General features: G+C 49.1%; 1 protein-coding gene across 5 annotated transcripts in view; it reads left to right on the forward strand.

Annotated features, from left to right (window-relative positions):
- FAM117A (family with sequence similarity 117 member A) overlaps positions 1–12,542 on the forward strand; it is a 42,978-nt gene that overhangs the window by 18,808 nt on the left and 11,628 nt on the right. For all 5 annotated transcript variants that reach the window (XM_027094512.1, XM_027094511.1, XM_027094513.1 and 2 more), the window contains one exon: positions 6,563–6,732. In XM_027094512.1, coding sequence (XP_026950313.1) covers positions 6,563–6,732 — 170 coding nt within the window. The remainder of the gene's footprint in view (positions 1–6,562; positions 6,733–12,542) is intronic.

Consider the following 12,542-nt stretch of genomic DNA (forward strand, 5'->3'; position numbering starts at 1 on the left):
ATGGCCTGGCCCTGTGCCAGGGAGCTTCGCCAGGTGGTTGGGCTGTGGAGGCTGCTGCATGCGATGGGCCGATAATACCCCACAGCGCTGTAAACAGGACACCCCACCCACCCGCAGCCACCCAGCCAGGGCCCCGCAACTTGCTGCTTTGTCTTGGCCTGTCATGATAGGAGCGCCTCTTCTCAGACAGGGCAGCCAATTGTCCTGTTTCCCAAATCTGAGAGGGGTACTTTCCAGAAATGAAACCAGTTCATCTTCCGACCACAAGCAACCGTTGTGACTTCTCAACACTTCTCCTTTAACCATAATCACACAATTGCAGGGCAGAACCCCATCCCCAGATCTTTCCGGTGGGTGCACCCATGAGGGAGGGATAAGCCCAGGAGCCCCTATTTCAACTGCACTCACTTGTGAGATTTCTTAGAGGATGTTCCCGACTGAGGGAGGTCTCGGTGCTGACAGCGCTGCTGATGCCCACGCCGCCCAGCGGCTCTCTTTCGCCTGCATCATTCACTCTGGGTGCTCTCCTGGCTGGGTTAGACCAACACTAGGAAAGGAAAGGGCTCTGACTGAAGCTGTGGGCCTTCCCAGGGGACAGTGGTGGCTGGAACTCACCCTGCATGTCTCCTCTTCCTTCCCCACCCACACCTTCAGTCCTAAAAGATTGTGGTGTGGGGAGGGGCTGACTGATTGGTAATTGGTAATTGGTTTGACATGATCTATCTAATGAAGACTTTAAAGCCTTTTTGCATCTCATCTTTCGTTGTTTACAGCGTCCCTGAGAGGTAACTGAGGCTGGGACTGTGCTCCTGCCTGCCCGATGGGAGAGCAGGCCTGGTGAGGGGGGAGGGCATGAGGTGTGGGCTGCAGTCACGCCACAGTGAGGGCAGAGCTGCAGTCAGAACCAGATCCCTCACACCTGAGCCCCTCCCAGATATTCGGGGGCCACACTGCTCCAGCCTGTGGCCCCTTCGAGAATGGCACAGAACATGTCAATGTCTGGCTTTGGCTTCAGTTTGTGTTGTGTTTGGAGGGAACCTTGGTTTCGCCCTTAATCAGTTCTGGTGCCCAAATTAGCAGGTCATCACCAAACCATTTGGGGTGGGGTTTTTTTAATAAGTGGTAGATTAGTTTTCCTGTCAAAATCTCATCTTTTTATTTTTTTTTATTTTTATTTTTTTTTGCGTTACGCGGGCCTCTCACTGTTGTGGCCTCTCCCGTTGTGGAGCATAGGCTCCGGATGCGCAGGCTCAGCGGCCATGGCTCACGGGCCCAGCCGCTCCGCAGCACGTGGGATCTTCCCGGACCGGGGCACGAACCTGTGTCCCCTGCATCAGCAGGCGGACTCTCAACCACTGCGCCACCAGGGAAGCCCAAAATCTCATCTTTTTGAAGTGCCCCCTCCCTTAGTTTCTGGGTGTGAAGGAAACATGCACTTTCATCACCTCAAAGGGTCTAAGAACGTGGGGGTTTGGGAGGGGAGCTGGGGCTTTGCTGAGCGCTTTGAGACAGAAGGGAATTCCGTCACCTTGCGGCCGGCACCCTGTGCTAGGATGTAGTCACTGTAGAAATAAGTCTGAGGCCCAGCGGTCTCATTTAAGGAAAAGAAACTGAGGCGAGTCCTCCAGTTTGTCTTAGATGCAGCAACATCCTTGCAGGCCTAGCAGAGAGGAGGGGGCTGGGTCAGAGGCAGCTCGTTCTCTATTGGGGTACTTGGTTTCTCCCCATTCGCCCTTCCTTCCCCTTTTTCTTTTTTTTGTATTCGTGTTTTTGTTTTGTTTTGTTTTTGTATACGGAGGAGCAAGTCAGAACCGACAAAGCGCTCAGAGTCTTTATGAATAACTTAGGTCAGATTTGGATGTAGAGTTGATCAAAATGGGTGGTTGGATTCTTATACCAAATTCCAGGATCCTGGGTCCTCCCCAACCCCGGGGGTGCTGGGGAGTAAAATGTCATCTCTGATTACTGCCCTTGAAATTGGACTCCTCCTGTAACTCGCGAATGAGGTGGGCTGTGAAGGGTATCCATGGGAAGATGTAAAATGGGCATATGGTTTACTAGAATCCTTCCCACTAGGCTTCAAAGGCTTCTCCAAAACACCAACCAACCAACACCCCAAACAAAAAATTGCTATGTGGTCTCCTTCCTTACTCCCTTCCCTGAAGAAGCTGCCAGGCATTTCTTCCTTCAGGTATGTAGGCAGGTGTCCTGCACCCTTGGAGGTGTTCCTGATGCAAAAGGGCCAAGAGCCCTGTGGACTGATGTAGGAAGAAGGAGGCTTGGATTTGGATGTAGGACTGCCTCCTGACTTTCTGGGCGACCAAGTCCAATCTGAGACTGGACTTCTCTGTACCTTGGTCTCCTTATCAGTCTTTCTGGAGCCCCTTTAGGAGAACAAAAGACTGTACACACACAAGTACTTTGTGAGGAGGGGGCAAAACTTGAAAGTATTATACAAACTTGAAAGTATTATACATACTTAGGGTGCAAGGCACACAAACTTAGAAGAGCATACGTAGGGCCTCAGGATGGAAACATTTCTAAAGGAGGTTTTTGCAGCAATTTCTGCTGAGGGGCTGAGAGAGGTGGCCCCCAGAAATCTTTCTCCCCAGTGCTTTTTTCTCAGCCCTGGAGTCCCAGCCCTCTTTCTTCCGACAGCAGTGAAGGAGCTGTTAGAATCATGGTGTTCTGGCCTCTCTGCCAGTCTCTGGCTCATCTGCTTCCCACCTGCCTCATTGCTTCTCTGTCATGTAATCTTGTAAACTTGCCTTCAAGGGCCCCTGCCTCAACAGTGGGCTCTTAGAGACAGTTTGGGAGAACCACAGGACAGCATTTTGGTGTCTGGCCAGGCTGCTGGCATGGGTCAGGATCTCCCAGAAGTATCCAGATTGCCACCTTTTGATCTTAAGCCCACGATAGAAAAACGAGTGGTTGAAATGCCGGTGTAGGGGATGCAGTTGGGGCTTGAACCCAGCGTGCCTGTCACTAACTTTCTGGGTGACAGGTGCAGGGAGGGGAGGAAAGAGGTTGGGCCTCCCTGAGCCTCAGAGAGAGGAAAGGGGGCAAGCAGCTCAGGGGGATTTACTCACAGGGAGCAGGGTGAGCATGGATGTGCAAGGCACACAAACTTAGAATCCAGGTGTAATTAGAGCAGGCTCTCCCTGATAGTAACAGGTTTTTGATTTTATGAGAATACTTAGGCATCTGCCAATCTCCAACCCTATGCTCTAGATGCTGTGTGGGGTTCAAAGATAACTTAGACAGCCCTTGGCCACAGGTTGTTTATTAGCTGGGATTTACAAATACTTGTAATCCAATAGAGACTGGGAAGTACTAGAAGAGTACAAAGTACTGGGGAAAATCAGAAAATCCTGAGACATTCCTTCCAGGGGACTCAGGAAGCTCCGTGGAGGTGGAGATGTTTAGGCTGGCCCTGATGGATGGATCACATTTCAGCCCTGAGCACATGTGCAAAACCTCAGAGGAGGGCAGGCCCAAGACATGGGTGGGAAATGGTGCATAGTGTAGTTTGTCCAGGACATAGAGATCTTGAAGAGGAGTGACATGTAAAGGAAAGGTAAGTGGGACCAGAACACAAGGCCTATGAGTACTGTCTTTGAAAGAAAGCCTTTGAAGAGTTTAAAGAGTGTTAAGGTCATTTAAAAGGGTGTGTTGTAGGTCAGTATATATTGATTTGGAAAGGTGTTTATGATATAAGGTAAAAACTCATTGCAAAATAATATGTACAGTATAATCCCATTTTTCATTTTAAAGCATACACACACACGCACACACATACATGCATGTACATAGAAGGCAAGGCCCCCGAGGATATATATCTCATAGTATTATCCATGATTATCTCTGGGTCTTGAGATTTGCAGTTTTTTCTGTTTGTTTGCATATTTCTTGAATTTTCCACAATTCACAGCACTTTTTTTTTGGCCGCAACACATGGCTTGCAGGATCTTAGTTCCCTGACCAGGGATCAAAACTGGGCCCACAATAGTGAAAGTGAGGAGTCCTAACCACTGGACTGCCAGGGAATTCCCCACACTACTTTTTTTTTTTTTGCGCGGTACACGGGCATCTCACTGTTGTGGCCTCTCCCGTTGCGGAGCACAGGCTCCGGACGCGCAGGCTCAGCGGCCATGGCTCACGGACCCAGCCGCTCCGTGGCATGTGGGATCCTCCTGGACTGGGGCACAAACCTGCATACCCTGCATCGGCAGGCGGACTCTCAACCACTGCGCCACCAGGGAAGCCCCCCCCACTACTTTTATAAGTCATTTTTAATTTGTATTTTTTTAATTTATTTATGTTTTAAAATTTATTTATTTTTTTAAATAAATTTATTTTTATTTATTTATTGACTGTGTTGGGTCTTCATTGTGCATGGGCTTTGTTGTGGCGAGCAGGGGCCACTCTTCATTGCAGTGCACAGGCTTCTCATTGCCGTGGCTTCTCGTTGCAGAGCACAGGCTCTAGGCGCGTGGGCTTCAGTAGTTGTGGTGCACGGGCTTAGTTGCTCTGTGGCATGTGGGATCTTCCTGGACCAGGGATCGAACCCGTGTCCCCTGCGTTGGCAGGAGGATTCTTAACCACTGCACCACCAGGGAAGTCCCTTTAGTTTGTTTTAAATGAGCACATACTATATGATGGCTGAGGAAAATGACCTAGAAATATGTAAGGAATTAGATAAAACCTGAGACTAAAAGTTATCCATGCAATAACATTTATGATATTCAAATTGGGGTGGGGGAAACCTCTCAAACCTCCAATAATATGGGAGGGGCTAAGCAAACTACTGTGTATCAACTTGGTGGAATATTATGTAGTCTTTAAAAATGACAGATATGTAGATTGTTGATACTTGGAAATGGGTAGAACAAAGCAGAATATCATGTAATACATTTCGTATTGATTATACTATGTCAAAATGTGTGTAAATATTTAAATGGATTTGGAGAAGATAGTATTATTAGTGTTTTTCTCCTTTTTTTTATTGTGGTAAAACACACATAACATAAAATTTACCATTTAACCATTATAAGTTTATGATTCTGTGACATTAAGTACACTTACAGTGTTGTGTAACCATCACCACTGTCCATTTCCAGAATATTTTCATCACCCCAAGCAGAAACTCTGTGCCCATTAAATAATAATGCCCCATTCCCTTCTCCCCCAAGCCCCTGGTAACCTCTGTTCTACTTTCTGTCCCTATGAATTTGCCTATTCTAGGTACCTCATATAAGTGGAATCATACAATATTTGTCCTTTTGTGTTGGTTTTATTTCACGTAGCATAATGTTTTGAAGTTTCATCCATGGTATAACATGTTTCAGAACTTCATCCCTTTTTGAGACTCCATTGTATGTATAGAACACATTTTGTTGATCCATTCATCTGTCAGTGAACACTTGGGTTGTTTCTACCTCTTGGCTATTGTGAATAGTGCTGCTATGAACATGGGTATACAGATATCACTTTGAGACCCTCTTTTCAATTCTTTTGTATATATACCTAGAAGTGGAATTGCTGGATGGTATGGTAATTCTATATTTAACTTTTTGAGGAACCTGCCAACCTGTTAGTGTCTTTTTAATATAAAGCTCTTCAAGTTTATTTATATCTACAGTCCCCAGTTCTTTTGCTGTGCTTAATGCACACATGAATTATCAAGAGATTAGTACAGATGTGAAAGCATTTTGCTCTGCTTAAAGGAAAGAGCCTTACAGACCTTAAGATAGTCGTGTGTTTTGAATGTGGCTGCGGAAAACACGGTCAGCCCAGATGACTGAAACTTACAGATTATTCCAGAATGCTTAGACTTTAGCAACAGTTTCAACTTTTACCTTCCCCCAGAAAGCTTTAGTCAAGGTAAAAAGAAAAATAAGTGGATTTGTAACTGGTTTATTTTTGTTCTATTTAGCCAGAAGTCAGAGACAGAGGAGAGAACCAAAAGACTTGGATATTCTCCTGGATCCTGGATAGTTGAAAGTAGTTATGTCGTTCTCTTTGTCTCAGTCACCTAGGTTCCCTGGAGCTAATGGTCTTGAAGGAAATAGGAAGAGTCCTTCAGTTAACTGGGTTGAATTTGTACATAGGAGCCTTGCAATCAGTGCTGGAAGAAGGCAGGAGATAAAAGGAAATAAAAGGCAGGATAAAAGATGGAGGAAAACTTGGTTTTTGTCCACTTCCAGTTACTTCTTTAATGATGGGAAACAGTCCTGCTCTCAGGAAACTCAGTGCGGAGACCTGGGAGTTCACAGTCTGTAGTCCATTAGGAACAGGAGAAAGAAGACATGTGTAAAGTAACCCCTCGTCTAGTGTGAAATGGTGTAAATTGTTTCCAGTGACAAAGACCAGCTGGATAAGTCAGGAGAGCTTTCATCACGCTGTATGTGCTTTTATGGGCTGCTTCAAATTCTGTAGGAGGGAGGTAAATATAAGTGAAGATGCAGCAGTCCGGTGAGGCTTCCTAAAAGAGGGAAGGTTGGTTACTGTGTCTGCTGCCTCCATGCTGACGTCCAGGTGTGCGGGCTGTGCTCTCTTCCAGCCAGCGTCCCGTGTTCCGTGGCCCCAGAAAAGCCAGTGTGTAGGCCTCAGCCACCCCAGGTCCGGCGTACGTTCTCCCTGGACACCATCCTCAGCTCCTACCTTCTGGGCCAGTGGCCACGAGATGCTGATGGGGCCTTCACCTGCTGTACCAATGACAAGGCCACCCAGGTAATGAAGCTCTCTGCTAATGGGATAAGGGATAAAGGTGGGGTGGTGGGCTGGCCGAGGAGGCCTTGGGTCGACTTACCAATACTCAGTCATTGATGTGACTTGTCCTGGGTTTTGGCTGTACATACGCACCATGTAGCTTTTCATCATCTCATGTTAACCAACTTGGTTCTCTTCGTAAATTTACCTGAAAATGAGTTTGCATTCCACCTGACTGGTGGGAGAGAGAAGGCAATCTGGGTTTATCAGTTTGGCTTTGAGTATTCATGTGTGGGTATACAAGAGTTGATTTTGGAATTTATCCTAGGTTTTAATAAATGAGATTTACATTGCTAAAACAGACCAACATTCAACTGAGTATGCATTCCCCAGACAACTGGAAGAGGTGGCCCGAAAGTGTGTTGAGCCAGGATAGATCCCACTAGAGTAACAGGAGTGGAAAGTTCTCAGATAATGGAGAGTTGATCCCTAATCAGCAGCCCTCCTGGGATTTCGGTAGACCCATTTGAGTCTGATGGAGCCCAGGTCCCCTCTTCAGGGTTTTTCTCTTCATTAAGAATCCTAAACTTAGAAGGGATCTCTGTAATCATCCAGTCCATTGGTCAGCTTTTGAGTAAGGTAGTGTTAGCCTGAGCAAGAAGTCATCTCATGTGTGAAATTTTACAAAGATATCTCTTCATCTGACTTAGGACTTCAACATTTTCAGCAGTTAAGTTTTTAAGAGTCAGATCTTCTCCCTTTTGATGCAGTTTAAGCCCATTCCTGTTCAACTTCAGAACAAATGAGTTGTTCTCAGGGAAGAGGAAACAGGGTGGGGAGAACACAGGCTCAGAGGAGAGGCAGCCCATGTCCTGGGGGATGCTGGGCCAGTCACTCTTCCTTTGCATGTCGCTGGAGTGTGCCCGCCCCGCCTGATTGGAGGTGGGGTGCCGGCCAAATGGGAAAGGGTTTTGTGCGCTCGCTTCCCTTGTCCTCCTCTGCGGAGCACATCTCCCAGTCCCTTTTATTTATTTTTTAAATGAGATCCATTTTCAAATGTTATTAGTGAATGTTTGAATGCCCAGTACTGTTCTTGGCATGTCAGAGTGGAGAACAAGGAAATGAGAACAAGATTTGACCTTGGTGTGTCTGGATGCCAGTTCCATGAAGGCCAGTGAACAGGGAGCCAAAGGATGAGATGGGGCCAAATGTCTGGCACAGTTTACAGGAGGGGAATTCTCATAGGAATATGCCACCTTGGACCAACAAGAGTTGCTGCAGTTAAAATTAATGGCACTCTTTTTTTTTAATTAATTAATTTACTTATTTATTTATTTATTTTTGGCTGCGTTGGGTCTTCTTTGCTCCGTGTGTGCTTTCTCTAGTTGCGGCGAGCAGGGGCTACTCTTCATTGCAGTGCATGGGCTTCTCATTGCGGTGGCTTCTCTTGTTGTGGAGCACAGGCTGTAGGTGTGTGGGTTTCAGTAGTTGTGGCACGTGGGCTCAGTAGTTGTGGCTCACAGGCTCTAGAGCACAGGCTCAGTAGTTGTGGCACACAGGTTTAGCTGCTCCACGGCATGTGGGATCTTCCCTGACCAGGGCTCGAACCCATGTCCCCTGCATTGGCAGGTGGATTCTTAACCACTGCGCCACCAGGGAAGTCCAATGGCATTCTTTAGATCTAGGAACAGACTGTGAAGGGAGAGTACGCTCCGGGTAGCACACCGACTTCCCGGAAGCCCCAGACACTGTTGTTCCCTGTGTCCCCTGAAAAGGGCAAGTAGGATAGGTTATACTTCCCCTTCATGTGCCTGAAGCACCACCCCTTTCTCTTTTGAGAGCGTGTTTAGTCCAAATAATGCGTCTAGTCATGGAGGGCTTCCTGGAGGAGCAGGACTTGAGGTTGCTTTGGTTGTGTAAGTTCATGATTACATCCCCCTTCGTCAGATGGCAGGCTTCCATGCAGCCCACCTACCTATCCCCATATCCCCGTCACTGTCATTTCCTGCTACCAGCCTTCTAGGAAGCCTCCATCCCACTCCTCAGATGGCGTTCTCTTTGTCAACTCAAGGCAGGGTTGGCCTCAGATGTTCCCTGGCCGGATTTAGAGGCATGGGCTCTAGGCTGTGTGTTTTGCTCAGGCTCCAGCTGCAGGCCAGATCTTTTATATAACAAGTCCGGGCTTCTTGCCACAGCAAGACAGAGGCCAGCGATGCGCCTCCGCGGGTCTGGCAAGGCCGAGCTGTGCAGCTTTCCTCTTTCCCTGGGCCGGGCTCCAGCCCTCGAGGAACCCTTAGCAACCTGTCAATATTGTGGCTGCAGTCAGGAGGTGGGAGAATTCTGATCAACGTGGGCATCCAAACCCCAGTCTGTGCTCTGCCCACCTTTCATTCCTGGCCTTCTGGGAGTTTTCTGCTTCTAGGTTTTGGGCTCCATTCAAATCCTTGCTTGAGCGCCCTGGTCTGGCACAAGCTGCCTTCTTCAGCATCTCCCGAAGAAATCGGTGCTCCTTCCCTACTGAGCATGCCTACGCCACCCAGAAGGGACTGGAGATGAGGGAGAGGTTTTATGGGGGAGACACAAGGGGGTGCAGAGAAGAGTGGAGGGGAGGTAGGAGGCAGGATCTACCAAAGTCCTTGAAAGCTGTTAAGTCACTAAAAATAGATGATGCCAGCACATTTCCTTAATTCCTTTGAGCTCGAGGGGGGCTGTTCCCACCCCTACCCCCACCTTCTGCGCTTTCTCTTCTAGCCACACCAGTGAAGTACCTCCACTGCACCTGGCAGGCCCTCACTTCTGCTCTCTTATCTGTGCCCCCGACCCAGCCCCACACACACCCCAGCCAGCCGCCAGAGTGTGTTTTTGGAGACCTCATCAGCCTGGCACTCCCAGGGGCAGGACTTGCAGTAAGGACAGCAGCCATAGTCATGGTGTAGGCCGAGCAGCTCAGCTCCCCTCACTGAACCCCCTAGAGCAGGCAAGAGCCCTGCACGTTTCATATCAGAACACCTGCCATTTAGATAGCCCAGCACACTGCGTCCTCAAGGCTTCTCCCAAGGCAGAAGATGGGTTAAAAGCTCTCGGTTCTCGAATTGCAGCAGGCTGCCAACAGTCCCAGTATTCCCTCCCTGGGCTTAGCTGTGTTTTAAGCCCTTAGGCAGGCACAAAGGATAGCACGGGTGGTTCCCAAGCAACTTGCAGTCTGACATGGAGAGCGGGCTTACCCAAATATTTGGGGCAAGTGAGGAAGAGAGGTGGATGGATCTTATTTGGGAAATTGGTTCTCCTAAGGAGGTGTGAATGTGGTCATCGGGGAAGGAGGGCTTTGGAGCGGCTACATGTTCTGAGCCAGGATGGGTGATGGGAGCGGGATGACCAGGTCTCCCAGAGGTCAGCTTGGTGGGTGTAAGGAACAGCTTGGGTGCAGTGGGTGCTGGGTGCAGAGGGGCCAGTCAGCGAGGACTAGGAAGGCTCTTGTGTGGTGTCACCATCATCTGGAGGTTTCTTTGTGTCTCGGAGGACTTTGTCAGGATCGTCCAGGTAAATCTGAACCTGTTTTCCCCTCTCCTGACTGCCCTCCCCCAGGTCAGCTGGTCACTCAGAGCTGGCCATCAAGTGCTGTGGGCCGGCCACTCCTGGCACTGGGCCCGGGGCCGGGACGGGAGACGGCAGCACATGCTGGTGGTTGCAGTTACCCCCTCCCTTCCTGCTGGGAGTCTTCTCGCACTCTTCTGGAGGGAGGAAGTGGTCTCACCACAGCTGGAATGACTGTTGGAGCCAAGTTCCCCCGCTGGTGTTCTCATCCTGGAGACAGATGGGACCCTGGGTGCCTGCTCTGCCTGGCCCCCCGTTCTGCTCATCCCCAGCCCCATTTCCTCTGCAGGCTCCAGGTGAGGTAGGGATGCCCTTATGAGAGACCTTTTTGCTTTAGGCCTGAGTTACCCTTTGGGAAAAAAAATTAGCTTAAGTCCTTGACAAACTTCATGGAGTGTCCTGAAGGGCAGAGGCAGAGGTGGCATGCTTTGTTTGGGAAGACTTCCCTTTCTGTGACTTTCCCTACCTGTGTGCTGTCCTCCTCTTTTTCCCAATCCAGTGCCTCAGCATTTGGTGGTGACACACGATTCAGTCTGCTTATGATGGGCCTTTCTTTGCGGGTGTGAGGGCCTGGGCACAGTGCCTATTTCCCAAACCGGTGAGCAGGACCAGTTGTTCAGTATATGGTTTGACATCAGCATAGAATATTTGAAAATGGGTCCATGATGGAAATTCTGAGGGTTGCACGGTCACCGTAGGGCCACAGATGGTGGCCTTGGCCACCTGCTGCTAGAGTTCTCAGCGCTGGCCGGCAGACCACCCTCAGAGCCTTTCCTGCCTCTTTTTCTGGCCAGAGTCCCAAGAGGCTGATTCCCTGCTGAATTTCAGTTCAGCAAGTAGTTACTGAGCATATATGTTATGCCAGGCACCACGCTGCTCTACACATCTGCATAGGTACACTGGGTTATGTTCCCAGGGCCCAGCCAAGGTCACTGGAAACAGCAAGGACCAGGACTCTCCTGTCTCAGAATCTGGGTAGAGGCTTAGTTGAGTGGGGGGCAGAGAAAGGGGTTCCACTTTGGAGGGTTTGGGCTCCATCTCACCCCTGCCTTCTTGTTATAAAGCTGTCCTCGCCCTCACCCAGTTATCCCACATGTTGCTCTGGGACTTCAGAATCCCAGGCAAAGCTTCCATGGTCTAACCCACATCCAGTTTTGCATAATCTGAGCATCATCTGCATAGTTGGCTGACGCCACTATGGCCAGTAAGTAGCCCTGCTTCTCCCTTAGCTGCTCCCCCTGGGCCAGGGTGTTAAAATAAATCTGTTCCAGTGTGTGAGTCCCTTTGACAAACATGATGGGCCTGCTGAGCTCAAGCTTTATCCTGCTTCCAGAGGACTGTCTGGAAAAACTACATACGGTGCTGTCACACAGCCTGGCTTGACCCCCATTGTGCCATGAAGGGTCACTCTTTGAAGGGTAACCTTCCTTAGCTGTGACTCTTCTGTGCTCCAAGGAGACCTTGGCCCAGATGTCTGTGGTGAGACCCAGGAGGGAAGGGCCTGTCCACCCAGGGGCACTGGAAATAAGGGGTGGGCATGGTCCCTTTCTTGATGCTCCTAGGTCACCTTGGAGGGGCCAAAGCCCATACCTGTGCATGTGCCTGCCTGAAGAATACTCAAGGCCAGCATGTAAACAGCTTCAAACACAGGATAACCTACTGTATTAGGTTCCTGAGGCTGATGTAACAAATTACCTCAAACTTAGTGGCTTAAAACAATGGAAAGTTATTCTCTCATAATTCTGGAGGCCAGAAGTCTGAATTCATTCCGCTCGCTAGGCCAAGATCAAGGTGTTGGCAGGGCTATACTCTCTCTGGAGGCTCTCTGAGAGACCCATTCCTTGCATCTTCCAGCTTCTGGTGGTTGCCAGCATTCCTTGGCTTGTGGCCACGTCACTCCAGTCTCTGCCTCCATGGTCACATTGCCTTACCTTCTTCTGTGAGTGTCTAATCTCCCTCTGTCTCTCTCTCATAAGGACACTTTTAATGGTATTAGGGGCCACCAGGATAATCTTTGCATCTCAAGATCCTTCACTTAATCACATCTGCAGAAACTTTACCATGTAAGGTAACATTTACAGGTTCCAGAGACTAGGACCTGATTTCTTTGGGGGGCCATTTTCAACCTGTCACACCTACAGACCTCGTCTCCTCGTCTCCTCACCCACTCTGCCCCAGCCACACTGGCCTCCTTATCATTCCCAAAGCCACCAGACTGGCTCCTGCTTGGGGGCCTT

Source organism: Aethalodelphis obliquidens, unplaced genomic scaffold (assembly GCF_003676395.1).
Source record: "Aethalodelphis obliquidens isolate GAN/ISIS:26980383/991018 unplaced genomic scaffold, ASM367639v1 scaffold89, whole genome shotgun sequence".
Lineage (NCBI taxonomy): Eukaryota > Metazoa > Chordata > Mammalia > Artiodactyla > Delphinidae > Aethalodelphis > Aethalodelphis obliquidens.